This window comes from Vidua macroura, chromosome 3 (assembly GCF_024509145.1).
Source record: "Vidua macroura isolate BioBank_ID:100142 chromosome 3, ASM2450914v1, whole genome shotgun sequence".
Lineage (NCBI taxonomy): Eukaryota > Metazoa > Chordata > Aves > Passeriformes > Viduidae > Vidua > Vidua macroura.
The window spans coordinates 66,459,257-66,473,844 of NC_071573.1; the positions used below are offsets into that span (position 1 = coordinate 66,459,257).

The window sequence follows — 14,588 nt, forward strand, 5'->3', positions numbered from 1 at the left end:
GCATTTTCAGAAGTAACCAATACGTTGTCTGCAGAATGTGCTCTGGGTATCACAAATAGAGTGATTTACTCAGCTGGGAGAACTTTCAGATGATGGCAGGAGGGTATCTGTAGGTCCTAATTTGATTTTGGGCTTTTGTTAATGATTTGGATAATATAAGGGGTAATATGTATACACACACATACCTAAATATCTGTATGTGTGTATCCAAGTATGCATACCTAACAGATCATATTTGCCTGTGGCTTAGTGAAAAGCAATGTGCTAAGGCACCTCTTGACTTTGTGTTTCTGTGGTTCTAAAACACTGCCTAATATGTGATGTGACATCTGCATGTCTGTGTAAGAGTGTGTGGCATTTAAGAAAGATCTATAAAGAGGAGGGATTTGGTAAAAATCTGAGATGAGAAACTAAGAGTCTCTGTGGAAGAGTACTCCTGGACAGGAACTTTCAGCCTGAAGATATATAACCTTGCAGCTATAACGTGCAAAATCTTTCTACACCTTAATCTCTATTGTCTGAATACTGTCATTTGAAACTTTGATCTTCCAAACTTGGTGTTGCAAAAGCAAAGCTGCCTTTCCAACTGCTCTGGTATTGTACAGTTCATCCATTGCCTTACTAGGTTCTTGCTTTTCATCCTGATGAGAACTGGTTTTCTGAAAGTGTCCCTGTCATTGCAAAAACATTTGAGACTCCAGCTGCACCTATCAACATAGTCCCCAGAAATACCAGCTTCCAGCTAGAATGGAGAGCTCCTCTTCACATCAGTGAAACCAGCTTCTGGTTTTTGCTGCGTAAGGTAAAAATTCCTCTAAGTTTTGGGGTGGGCTTTCTTCAGATCAGAGAAAATTTAACCTACTCTGGCCTGGTAAGCAGGATAGGGTGGGTGGCAGGATGTACATGAAGAGTCTCAGTGGATAATTTGGGCACGGTGATGTCAGTCTTAGCTGCTCAGCAGGGGCAGGATGGAGTCAGCATTTGCCAGGAACAAGGAGGAGTATGGCTGTAGCATTTAGTACTCCATAGTGCCAAAGGACATCCTGGATGACCTCACCAGAATTCCTTCTGAGTCTCCTGTTTCAGCAGTCCTATCCCTGTTTCCACACTGCCCTGCCCCAACTGGGATTGCAGTTGCAAATCCTATGTCTGCCCCGCACAAGAAAAAGAAGAAAAGGCAATAAATATTAGCTACAACCTAGTATCTGGTGCCACAGAGAACATGAGATCCAAGGAGTAAGAAGTAAGCACTGCAGTGAGAGCAGCATGCATGGAAATTTCAGACTTCAGCAGCTGAACCACTGGATGCAGAAAAAGTCATGTCCTCAACTAGATCATGCAGATTCTTTACTACAGAGAATCAGATTCAATAGACCTACACCAAGGATTTCGCTGCCCTAAAATAAATGTCACATCACAATTCCACTAAGCCACCTCCTTTCAATTGCATCATGGCAAGCTGAACTCATGATGGGCACAATGATCCAGAAATATAAGGGGAAGGCTCCTTTTGGCTGTGTAAAGCAGGCACTTAATCTGTTCTTTGTTACTGCCAAGACTTGCAGGATTCCTGAAAACAAAGAAGAAAATTAGGGTTTGTGTCCTTGGTCACTGAGAGGACAAAGTCCCATGGTTGAAAGAGCACCTGCGTCATGTTTCCACTATGATATTAAGAGGTGGCAAAGTAGTTAATCTACCCAGGAATAGAACTGTGACACACTTTCATCAGAGCAAGAAAGTTGACCATAATGATATTTTATTTCTCTAGTGGCCAACAAAAAGTGACTGGTTTTCTCCTGTGAACACTACATGTGTAGGAAATCATATTTACAAGTGCAACCTCACTGGAACTCAGCCTTGGACCAACTACTTTGTAAAAGTAACAGTAGTTTACATTACAGGAGTGAAAAGCACTTCCTCTTCAACAAGCTTTAAAACTACAGGTAAGCACTGAACACAGGATAACAAGATTTTAAGATTTTTTTGCAGGATGTGAATATTAATCATAATATTTTCAAAAATTTAGCAGGGAATTTTCTTATACTAAGACCCAATAATTCTGTTTGTTTGAAAAACAAATAACACAATACCATACCTTCAGAAGTAATAGGGGGAAAGAAATGAGATGCATTTCCAAGTGGAGCAGAGGAAAGAGTAAGGGGAACTAAAATAAAATGCTTATAATGCAAGTGAACTCATTACTAGTGAAAGGCTGTATATGAGTAAAAATTTTAGAATTTATCCATCAAAAAGAGAAGGCCGAGGATTCATTTTCTATAAGGATTATTAATATAGATCCTCCTTCCTTTTGTTTGTCTAAACACCCTTGTGCACATCAGATTTTTCTCTGTGCCTGTTGGCCCTTTGTTATGCTACAAACACATTTTAAAGGTTCTGTTTCTTCCCTTGTTTGACTTAAGCTGGTGTTCCCAGTAAGCCAGGAGTTCCTAAAAGAGCTGAAGACTCCAAAAACTCTCTACAGTGGGAAAAGGCTGATGAGAATGGAAGCAAACTGACTTACTACATCTTAGAGAGCAGGTAAGGAATGCATGAGAAACTCTTCCCACAGGTAGCAGCCCAGAACAAATCTGGGTGTGCAGGGCTTTTCATGTTGGCTCTGATGGAAAGAACAAAATGTATATGATGCAAAAGGTCCTTCCCATTAAAATCTCTTTCTTAGATATAGTAAGTACCTATAATTTCCAGAAATTCTGGAAAACACAGAAGGAAAATAAACAGTAAAATTTTCAGAGCAATCTTGAAAAACAATTATGTATTTGGATCAATGTCAGTGAATTAGAAGATTTAGAGACAATTTCAAATCACAAATCTCAAGTTACATGTAGTATGTATTTTTGGCTAAAATATATGTACAAATATATTCGTATTCAGAGGACTTAAAAAAGGTGTTGTAATATTGCCAGAAATAAAGTATTTGCATTCACGTAGGATGACTGTGTAATTTTTAAAGTGCTCTGTCATCAAATACCAATTGCCTGGGCTATTGATGGCACACCAGTGTGCCAGGTCACTCTGATTCCTGCACTGGCATTGGGAAGGGCTGATTGGGCAGCTTAGAGTATATTGCTGTGGGCAGTGACTTTGAACTTCTAAGTTTTTGACCATGACTCTGGAGAGATTTCTTTAAAGCAGTTAGTGCAAAGTTTAATTAATGCATTCTTTTAAAATTAGGAGAATCTGTCTTCTGAAATATTACAGTGATTGTTTGAAGTCATTACTGGTGGATGGAAGCAGTTTTCTAAACTCAGCCATTGTTTCTTTCTCTGTGCTTATGAAAGCTAAGGACTGACATTACTCTGAGCTGGAAATGCTCTACCTATATAAGTTTTCACCCAGACATATTTTCCTGGTGCTGTAAGCTTCCTACAGTTCTGTGAGCATGCAGGAGCACTGACACACATGCTCTGAGAAAACAATAATTTTGATATGCCAGGAGACAATCTGTACCTGACTTGCTGCAGATGGATAAGAAAAGGTCTGTGCCAGGGCTGTGCATTAGCTGCTGTGCTATCCAAGCTCCAGCTTCTTATTCATCTCTGGAATCATAATGCATCACTGAGGTGGTCTTTTAATGTAGTCAGCTTTTCTCTTGCAGCTTGAATGTACACAGGCTGATGGTTTTGACTGGATTTCACACCAGGTAGAAAAATGTTAGGTCAGTTGCACAGCATTCTTGCCCTTTTAAGCAACCTCTGTTTTTCATACAGCTCTAGTGGCAACATGTACACACCAAGGGCATGAGTTTTCCCATGTCTTTCTGGTTTAGAAGTGTTTGGCCTTTTTTCTTCATTAAAGTGTGTTGGGAGAATGAATGACTTGCTCATGAAGGTCATTTCACATGATGTACTACGGTGTTGTGTGACATGAAATGATATTTCAGATATGGCCTTTCAAGTTTAGTTACGTGGTCTTCTTTTGGTTGGTGAATAATCAGCTCTGAATTTATTATGAGCAATCAATCTCAGTCCAATGGGGAAAGGGAGAAATACACCCAGCAGTCAGCAGATACTATGGGAAAGTGGCTAGCTAAAGAATGGTATCTTCGTTGCCAATGACTTGCTTCCTATTTAGCTTGTGAAACCTGATGCACAAGAGACACTGGATTACTCTGGGTCTGGAAGGGCAAAAAGCTCCAGCACAGTAGAAACATATAATTTTTTTTTTTTTTGCCAGAAAGCTAAATAAGAACGTTTTGAAATCTTGCCTGTGAGGCATATACTGTAACAGGCGAATCAGGCATATACTGAACAGGATTTTGTGTCTCAAGTGTTCTAGTATTTCATTTCCAATGCCAAGATAAAGATGTTTGGTTCCTAGCACTGCTGAAATGGCATGGCACAATTTTCTTCTCTGTAGCCAGAATCCCATGACCAGGTCGAACTTTATGCAGGCAGAGAAATGCTGCAAAAACCATGAAACTGAAGCAAAGAATGGGCTGAGGGTGAAGCAGTAAACTGCCCTCGTGGCATTAATGACATTCCTGTGTCGTGCTGTGCATGTTGCAGGAAACAGTCTGGCAACAGCAGCGATGTGAAGTCCACGTGGGAGGTGGTTTACAATGGCTCCTGTGGCAGTATTTGCACATGGAAGGCCAAGAACTTAGAAGGAACTTTCCAGTTCAGAGCAGCAGCTGCAAATGTGCTGGGACTTGGTGAATATAGTGACATTAGCATGGATATAATTTTGAGTGAAGGTATGTCTTGTACTTCTGTATTCTGTTAGTCCTCTTTTTGTTATTCTAAATAGTCATATCAATTTAGTAACAGAGACTGGCTATTTTAATAACAATATTCCTGCAAAGGTAAACTAATGTCTCTAATAGGTAATAAGTGGTGATGTTCATATGGTGACCCCTGCTGCTAGTGCTCATCCAGGTTCTTTTGCTCAGAACAGTGGGCCTGAAAAGTGCTTCTGCTCATTTATAGCACTTTGTCTCCGTGGTTCTGCCACTCTGCTTTATGATGTGATTCTTGAAAAAAGGCAAGCTCACACATTGGGTAAAGATATCAGAATTACTTCTTGCCTTCAGACAGAATGGACTTTATAGGCGCTCTTGGAAATCCCACCTTGAGTAGTGAAACAGTTCAGCATTTTCTATTTCTGCATACACCTTAGGTGACAGGAATGGCCGAAGTCTGGGGGAGAAGGATTAGTCTGAGCAAATACACATCCACATAGAGCCTACAAGAGAACTTTGTGCAGTTCTTTGAGTTTTGACTTTTACATAGCAGGGAGCTTAAGGGTTCTCTCAGAAGTGCTCCACTCCATGGGATTGACATTGCACACACAGTATTACACATGCATACACAGTAATTAAACAAATTTCCTTTTCTCTTTAACAGATAATATGATGTCCATGGGCACCATCATTGCCATTGCTTCTGTGGTTGGAGTTGTTGTGCTGTGTTTGGCTGTGGTCATGCTATTTGGTTTTGGTATGTGATTGAGTTTTTTGTTTACCCTTGGTTTGCCAAGCCTTGGTGAAAGGCAGTTCAGATGGTGGGAAATGATTGGCCTCCAGATTTAGGGAAATGCTCCCTGCCTAGGATGGGAGCTGGGAGGAATTTGTATATTCTCATTCTTTGAGGCCCTAGAGATGGCTTATTATATTTTTGAAGGACAAAATCACCATATTATGTGAAGGACAGGATAGAAATTCACTCCATCCTCAGGCATTTCTTGCTGTTGATTACCTGCAGGGAGAGCACAGGAGTGCTTAAGGAACTCTAATACTTGTGTGTATCCTTATAAAAACTTGACCTTACTTTCTGAGTGAAGCACCTAATGGTCTCCTTTTCTATTCCAGTATGGAAGCAAAGATTGAAATCCAGAAAACCGGCCTTGCCTGGACAGATAGTGTTTATCAAGGAAGATAAAGAACTAGCTCAACTCAGGGGGATGGCTGAGACAGTGGGACTAGCCAATGCCTGCTATGCTGTACGGTATGTCCTCAGAGCAAATGTATTTTCAGGACAGAAACATCGAAGAGGTCTTCCCTGGACCAGTTTACATCAGGGCACTCATCCCTGAAACCTCAAGGTAGAGTTAAGAGCTGCATGTTTGCTGCAGGGCAGGTCTGCTCTAAAGTATGCCCTGCTATGTTGCCCCTCTGGCACACAGCCCAGCCTGGATCGCCCCCAGCCCATCCTTCATGTCACACTGGCAAGAAGCACAAGTGCACAGGGAAGGAAGAAGACCTGGTGTTTTCCAGGAACTTACAAAACATCCAGGCCTCACCTGAGCTCCCCTTAAATATACCTGATGAGACAAATAGTACCAGCTTCGTTTGAATTTTGATAGAATTTCAGACATCCTTAGGTATGAACAAGTGACTAGTATTGCTGTTTTGTAGCACTCTTCCTTCTCAAGCAGAGATTGAATCACTGCCAGCTTTTCCTCAAGACAAACTCAACTTACACAAATTGTTAGGAAGTGGAGCATTTGGAGAGGTATATGAAGGGACTGCAGTAGATATCCTGGCAGATGGAAGTGGAGAATCCAAAGTAGCAGTCAAGGTAATCACAACATCCTGTTCTCTTGCAACAGAATGGGATGGGCAGAGAGATCTGTCTCAGAGGTGTTACCTGAGAAATGGGTGTTGGGCTGATCTGGGTATTTCCTTGCAGTGTTTCTTGCTAATCTTTTAAAGCTCAGCCTTGTAATGATTTCTGGATAATAATGTGTATTTAAGAACACATCTATGTCTGATTATTTTACTTAAGCACCATGTGGTAACAGTGTTGATGACCAAATGTTACTAGACTTCTGCTTTCTGTTGAGCAGACTTTGAAGAAGGGTGCAACAGACCACGAGAAGAGTGAATTCTTGAAGGAGGCACACTTAATGAGGTAGGGACAGCTTTGTCCCTGGGCACCCTTCAGAGCTGGTATCATCTGAGGGTGGTGGCTTTCCAGGGGAATGAAAGCAGTACTTTCCTCTAAACATATTATTGTAGCATTTTTGGGGTGTTCTTGTTTCTGTCAAACAAGTAAATCACTACTGATGAATATCATGTAACTAAAGCTATACATCTAATAAGCAAAATTTAAGATATAGACTGCAAGTTCAATATGCTCATATAATGGATTTATTTGGGATTCTACTGGTGTATTTCAGTATCTTTGCTCCCCTAAACCAAGTTAGTTGCTAAAGGCAATGGTCAGAATTCGACTCATCCCATTTTACTGAAGGAAACAAATCAGAACAAATTGATGCCCTAAACTTGTAATTTACAGCGGAAGATATTTTTTAAAAATGTGCCACTAGGTGCTGCCACATACCCCTTCTATTGAGGTAGTGTTAAATTATGCATCTGTCACCACTGCAAGAATTTCACATAATAAGGTTTGTGTTTCAGCTGGAAATCTTGTTTTCTAGAGTGTCCCCAGAAACAAGAAGTTCAACTGAAGTTTTCAACTGGTACTATAAGACTGAAATTGTAGTTTAGTTTCCAGGATGCACTTTTGCATTTCTTTGACTTTTATTTCACGCGTGCAGAAGTAGAAGTAATTTTTTGAAAATGAAGGATTTATTTCTGTGCAGAAAATGTGGTGTGATTAAACTGGAAATTGATTTTCACAGCATTCAAATTTTTTTTGTGGTAACACAGTTAAAAAATACAATTTACATGTTCTGCCTTTTCACACTGTAACTGAATGAGGTAAAAGGCTTGTTAAAACCAAAATTTGACCATGTCATTAAAGTGCAAATTAATGATAAAGAGTAAGAGTTGTGTGTAAACTCCTCATAATCCATCTTCAGTCTACCTAGCAGTCATAAACACATTAAGGTCTTTTTCCTGTGTAGTAGGGAAATTATATTAACCCATAGTTAAAATTTGTGAGGCTCTCTCAGTTCTTGTTGCAGATAATAATCCAAACCCAGGAATCCTGGAGGACTATATAATTGAAAACTTTTTGCATTTAAATGTAAATATTGATATGGGCCCATAGGCACACCAATACAATGAAGCAGAAATAATGATAATAGAAAAGTTTAAGTATTATATAATCCCCATAGTAATTAAAAACACCAGCACCACCAGCAACAATGACAAAAACAGCAATAATAATAGCAATAATAATAATAATAATAATAATAATAATAACAATAACATATATTTTATATTATTTGAATATGTCACTTTTTTATATTAAAAATAATTATTTAATTCCATCATGGAGGATTTAATGATTTCACTTGGTGTTCATCTCTGAGGTTTCCTAAATGAAACCAAGGGTAGAAAGGAAGAACAAGTGCATCTGAGTGCTTACAAACAGATAAGGCATATGAGATGCAAATTGTAAGATATGTAGGTGCAGCTTTTATTTTGCTTACCTTTTTGGATGTTCATTAAAATTTGGCTTGTAATGTTATACATGTTGGCTCAGTTAATCCAGAACTATTTGCTCCTTTTTACTGCTATGCAGCAAAGGAAAAAGTGAGTCACCTCTGTTTCAAAAAGTCATTTGATGTTGGTTATTGGTGAGTCGTTTGTGTGCAAATGCATGTAGGAAATTCTTGTGTCTGACCTATCCCTTGGGAAGTAAGGCATGATAGTTCAGTGGAGAAAGGTCTGCACTGGATGCAGAGGAAAGTGCCAGGTGTTCTTTCCCCTCTTTTTGTTCCTAAAAGTGCCAAAGTTTGTCTGATTGAGAGGTATGTGCTAGGGGCCAGGGGGAACTGTCAAATTCTAAATCGCACTTTTTGCAAGAGTCTTTGCTCACACCTGAGATTAGGTGAATTGAAAGAGATTAGAAGGAAAATGTCCCTCTCTTGTTTGTTTACACTGCTGCATTTGACAGCATTTTGGACACCATCAATTCTCCCAACAGAGTCAAGTTTCTCTGACTGCTTGTGCAAGTGCTTTCACGCATCATGAGAGGGGAAAACCATTTTCTAGCACAAGTGAAGTGCTTCAGAAAACACAGGCACTGTCAGAGGCAATAAATATTCTTCATTCTTTGAAGAATACTTGTAGTACTGAAAGTATTGATTGCTCTGTGGTAATCCCTGTTTTAGACACACACACAAACAATTGCTAGTATACTTAGAAGTATTACTCATATGTATTTTGTTCCTCTTGCAAATGTACTGTGACAAACTGTCCCCTGCTGAACTGTGAAAATAATATATTGCACCATGTGTTTTACTTTTGTGTATTTCTCTGAATCAGCAATTCTACTGTAAATATAGTAGTAAAAATACTCTATTAAAATAATGTAGATACCTTTAATGTACAGGTGATGAATCATCTTATTTCTAGAAGAAATTGCCATTTGACTACTTTGCTTCCTGGAAATATGATAAAGTGTGCTTTTTAATATGTGTGCATGCATTAGAGTGCCTGTCAAAGAGTGTAAGCCTGTGTTTTGGAAGGATGTCCCTGAACTCTCCCCATGACTGAGCAAATCCAGGCACTGAGAGCTACTGAATCACATGCATAGAAGCGGGATTGTAAAGGCCAAACTGCTCATTCATTGCTTGCAAACATAAATACTCTGTTAGCTATCAACCAGCTGAATTTCTCATATGTAATCTTACACTTGTTTCCTTCTGTTTAGCAAATTTGATCATCCCCACATTCTGAAGTTACTTGGTGTGTGTCTGTTAAATGAACCTCAGTATCTTATACTGGAGCTGATGGAAGGAGGGGATCTACTTAGCTATTTACGAGGAGCCAGAAAGAAAAAGGTGAAGACTATAAGAATTATAATTTTAACCCGTAGCTGCCCAAAGTTTCTCAGTTTTTCCCTTTCTAAAAGTCCATGCTGATATTCAGCTGTACTTGCAAGATCTGACCTGGCTTATCCTTAACACCCTGGGACCTCAGTGTTCAGTGCTGACCTTGCAATCAGTGATGCTGTGAACAAGATTGAATGTCACTGGATCACTGACCAAAATTGTGGTTTCAGTCATGAGATGTCTGCTGATTTCTCACTGTGAAAATAATATACTGTCCTTTTGAAAGTGGTAATAAATAATGGTGGTTATGTATGAGGTTTATTAGGAATCATAGAGGGGTTTTTTTTGTCTTTGAATAACAACAAGTATCCTTAATGTCAGAGGCATAGTCCAAGCATATAAGAATACACTGTCCCTGTGCCTGTGTCCTCAAATTCTTTAGAAGGAAAGAAAAGAATAAATAAACAACTTCAAGTAAATTTTTCTCCAGTTAGTGTGCGGATTAGGAATATGGATGGTATGACGTGAGGTCAAAATGAAATTTTATAGCATTATAGCAATTGCATAGTTCATTTACATAATCAGATCAAATCTTCAGTCAGTGTTGAATTCTACTGAAATGTATCTGCACATGTTCTACTAGAAAAATATGTTACACTGATTAATACAGCAACAAACAAACCTGATCTGATAGAGGGAGGAAATTTTCAGAGCCCTATTTCTTCCACAACTCTGAAGGTCCTAGGGCATTCTGAGCTGCAAATCAAACAGGATGTGTTCTCCTTCCTTACAGTGCAGTGATTTGGCAATTTACCCTTCAAATTAGCATTCACTCAATCGACATACAGAGATTTTGCACCTGTGCTTTAACTCTTTTGGGAAAATCCTATACATTTCAAATGGGGAAATAAATTTCAATAAGGCTGTCTTGCATGGGGAGTATGTCATTCTGAGTTGGTAAAGCTGGAAGAAATAGTTAACTTCTGTCTTTGTTTCTTGTAGCTCCAGAGCTCTTTGCTGAAAGTCACTGACCTCTTGGATATATGTTTGGATGTTTGCAAAGGCTGTGTCTATTTAGAGAAAATGCATTTTATACACAGGTACAGAACATACTTCCTGAGTCTTCCCAGGTTTACCCACAGTATTGGGACTCATTATCTTACCCAGGAAAAAATGTCTAGAAAGATGTCACAATTTAACATGACAGGAGAGAGCACTGGAGTAAAATCTAAGGCTAAATATCACTCAGAGTTCTCTCCCAAAATGGTGGGCTGCTCTAAGGTCTGAACCAAGGACTCACTGCACCTTAGGCAAGAATCATATCCTGTGCAACAGAGAGAAGGACAAGTGGAAGATCCATGTACTGTCTTTGTCTGCCTAATGGGTAGCTTTAGAGGACATAGACCCAGATTTTTCTCAGAGAGGTACAGGGAAAAGATGAGAAGCAACAGGCACAAATTACAGCAAAGGAAATTAGATAATATTGTTCACAACATCCCAGAACCATCACTGAAACAGGTTGTCCAGAAGGGCTGCGTCATCTCCAGTCTTGAAGGTATGCCAAACTTAACTAGGTGAGGCCCTAAATTACTTAATCCAACCTTGGGGCTGGCACTGCTCTGAAGAGAATATTGAGCCAGATGACTTACAGACCTGAGTTTTTCTGCAATGCTAACTCCATCCTCTTTTCTCTGCCTTACAAATCAGGGACTTGGCTGCTCGCAACTGCCTCGTGTCTGAGAAGGGATATGGGCGTTCATCCCGGATAGTAAAGATTGGTGATTTTGGACTTGCCAGAGATGTCTATAAAAATGATTATTACAGAAAAAGAGGAGAAGGTCTACTCCCTGTCAGATGGATGGCTCCTGAAAGCCTTATTGATGGTGTCTTTACAAGTCGCTCTGATGTCTGGTGAGTTATAGCAGCCACAAAGCTGTGGCAATAACCATACTAAATTCTGCAGCAAGAAAATATTGGTTTAGGGGAGGAATTACAGGGTTGTATATTGTCATCTCTAATAATTTTTAAGCTCAGGCAAAGTTTCTTCTAAGTGAAATTCAAGGATCTAATGAAATATTTGACACCATGACAGTATATTTCATGGACATATTTCTTTATGCTTTGAGCTCTTTGGATTTTGTCTGGAAGGAGCTAGTAGTGTCACTCAAATAATTTTACAGTTGTACCAGGCCGACAGTGTGATTTTTGGTTGATTGAGGAGTGAATTGACTGCCTGCATGCTGTTCTGTTTTCCATTAGGTTTATTGACATTTCCTTCCAACAGCCAAATACTTTGCTCTTACAGTTTCACGCTCTTCTAGTGACTTCTTTATTTTGAAGACCAGACTTTGCAGCATTGTCAGGGGAAGGTCACAGCACTTTTTTTGGTGGAGGATTGCTAAAAGTGTGTATTTGAGTGTCTTTGTGTTTATTGTGAAGAAGCTGTGTGTTGGGAGACATGGAAAAAAAAATACCTAGAATAAACCAGATCCATGAAACCTGATATTCACACAGGTTTAGATTTCGGTGGCCACACGTACTCCGCCCACAGGCCTTGTCCAAGTCCCCAGTACCTGCACCTATCTATTTGACTGCTACTCTTGCACTTATCTAAGAAAGTAGTTTAGTACTCTGTGCCAAACCAAAGGAGATGATAATTGCTCCACAAGTGGTGCTTGGAAGAACTTGTCTTTCTCCATTTTGAATCACACCTCCAGAGATTTCAGAACACTTGTTTATATGAGGACATGTTGAACCTGAGTGTTTCTCGGGGAAGATATGGGCACTCAGTGTCTTCTGACCTGCATCTCAGTGAGTCTGGGGAAGCATCTCAGTTCTACACATTTATTTTAGCTATTCCAGAGGCTGGCTTAGGGACAAAACCAAATTAAGTCTTACTCCTAATTTTTCTGAGTATTATTCTTAGGTTACACTCAATCAAGCTGTTAATAGGGAGATTTCATGATGGCTATGGTTATTAATTTTTCTCTTTTTTTTTTTTTTTTCATGGTGTTTCTCAGGGCTTTTGGAATACTAGTGTGGGAAACATTGACTTTGGGTCAACAGCCATATCCAGGTTTCTCCAATATAGAAGTTTTACACCATGTACGATCAGGAGGAAGGCTGGAATCTCCAAACAATTGTCCTGATGACCTGTAAGTTAATTTTGTTTAAATGTTGTTGATAATATTTATAAGAATCAAGAGGCTTTTTGCCAGTTGGTCATCATTTTGAAGGTTGGTCATGCCCATGAAGAGCCCAACATCCTCCAATTTTGTTTCCAATAAAACTGGCCAACCTGCTACTAGTTCATCCAGTAGACCAGCCTGTGAATAAGAATTTAAGGCATGGATGTGGTAGTAGTGTGAGAACAGGCTGAGAGTACCTGAAGGTACTGGTTAGAAGTTAAGATGGCTCTAAGAAAGACTTTACTGGTCTCTGTACATCATGTGTCCGTGACTGTGGATAAAACTCTCTTTATTAATGGTAGATGCAGGAATAGGCTAGTATTAGAACATATGTGAAAAATAAACTCCTCCCTTTCTAGAGTGAGCTCAAAAAAGCCAATAAGAAAAGCTGACGCAGTACAGGAAAAGGGAAGTCTGCAACTCTGGTTAGTCTTTAGCTGGGCTGGATAAGTAAATCCTTCAATTTCTGTTTGTGTCTTGAGCACAAAACTCAGGTTTAATTGCAAAATTCTTGCAATTAACAGCATAAGATAAATACATCCAGTGGATCAAACCTGTACCGATTATAGAGGTGTATAAAGGAGGAAGCAGAACATGAGCTTAACAATCATTCAGTATTGTCTAATTTCATGTCTCAATTTCTTTATCACTCACTCAGCAAAAGCAGTCACAACAATGCACATGACAGCTGGTCCTACAAATAGGAGAGGCTACTGAAAGTGACCAATTCTTACTCCCAGGACTGAGGAAAAAACTTGAGAATAATTCTGTGAATGGCAAGCCAATACCTCCATGATAGATCTTACACCGATAACTATGTTCTGAGCTTAGGAAAAGGTGATTATTTATCATTATGCAGATATAGCTGAAATACCATGTTAGCAATAAAAAACACAGAAAAACCCCAAACCAAGCTTTAGCACGTGGAGGAACTGAAGAATTGAAGAGCTTCGAATTTTATTTTAATAACAGAGGGAAAACTGGAAGTCACAGAACAAATGAAAGTCCAAAGAAATTTTAAGTGCAATATTTTCTGCTGAGAAAGGTTTCCTCAAAAAATTTCCAACATCTGTCCTGTGAATAAAAAAGCACAGGAGGCAGCTATATCCACGTACTAGTCTGACATTCAAACTTAAGCAAAGGCTCATAAATTGCCTTAAAATGAGTGACTAGATCTTCAGAAAAATCAAGAAAACTTTGCTTGAAATAATTTTTAAGGTCTCAGATCTTGAATTTAGCATAGCAGATGGATCTCACATACTGCTCTGCCTGTTGTAACTTGTAGGATCGGTGCCTAATAGTAGTTTTTGAAAGCCAAAGAGCTGATGAGCTTAGACTCTTGTACCATCTTTTATCTCATTTGGTGAACACTCAGCACCTGCATGCAGCTTCTGTCAGTAGGTAAACAGCTTTTTGCTGCTTTGCTAGGTCATTAATGGCATGCCGGGATTCTTGACATTCCTGCTTCCCTCCTTGTGGTTTTGAACCTGCATCAGGACATCAGCAGTCAGTAATTGTCTCCTCAGCACTTTGGCTTGCTCATTGTCATTTGACAAAACAAACCATCACTGATAGGAAGAGAGTTCAAAGGCCAAAGTACTTCAGCTGAGAAGTGTTTAGGAATCTGTGATAGGCTTACACTGCAAGTGCAAGTAGGGCTGGCACAGAAACCTTAGGGTGTAAAAGCATAAAGGA

The 14,588-nt window shown here is 39.4% G+C and overlaps 1 protein-coding gene across 1 annotated transcript in view; it reads left to right on the forward strand.

Moving 5' to 3' along the window:
* Positions 1–14,588, forward strand: part of ROS1 (ROS proto-oncogene 1, receptor tyrosine kinase) — a 68,586-nt gene that overhangs the window by 40,162 nt on the left and 13,836 nt on the right. Inside the window, exons 31-42 of the mRNA XM_053973624.1 lie at positions 626–802; positions 1,769–1,943; positions 2,421–2,538; positions 4,527–4,714; positions 5,364–5,456; positions 5,828–5,963; positions 6,374–6,536; positions 6,805–6,869; positions 9,585–9,714; positions 10,708–10,805; positions 11,413–11,616; positions 12,726–12,860. Of these exons, the coding sequence (XP_053829599.1) occupies positions 626–802; positions 1,769–1,943; positions 2,421–2,538; positions 4,527–4,714; positions 5,364–5,456; positions 5,828–5,963; positions 6,374–6,536; positions 6,805–6,869; positions 9,585–9,714; positions 10,708–10,805; positions 11,413–11,616; positions 12,726–12,860 (1,682 nt within the window). The remainder of the gene's footprint in view (positions 1–625; positions 803–1,768; positions 1,944–2,420; positions 2,539–4,526; positions 4,715–5,363; positions 5,457–5,827; positions 5,964–6,373; positions 6,537–6,804; positions 6,870–9,584; positions 9,715–10,707; positions 10,806–11,412; positions 11,617–12,725; positions 12,861–14,588) is intronic.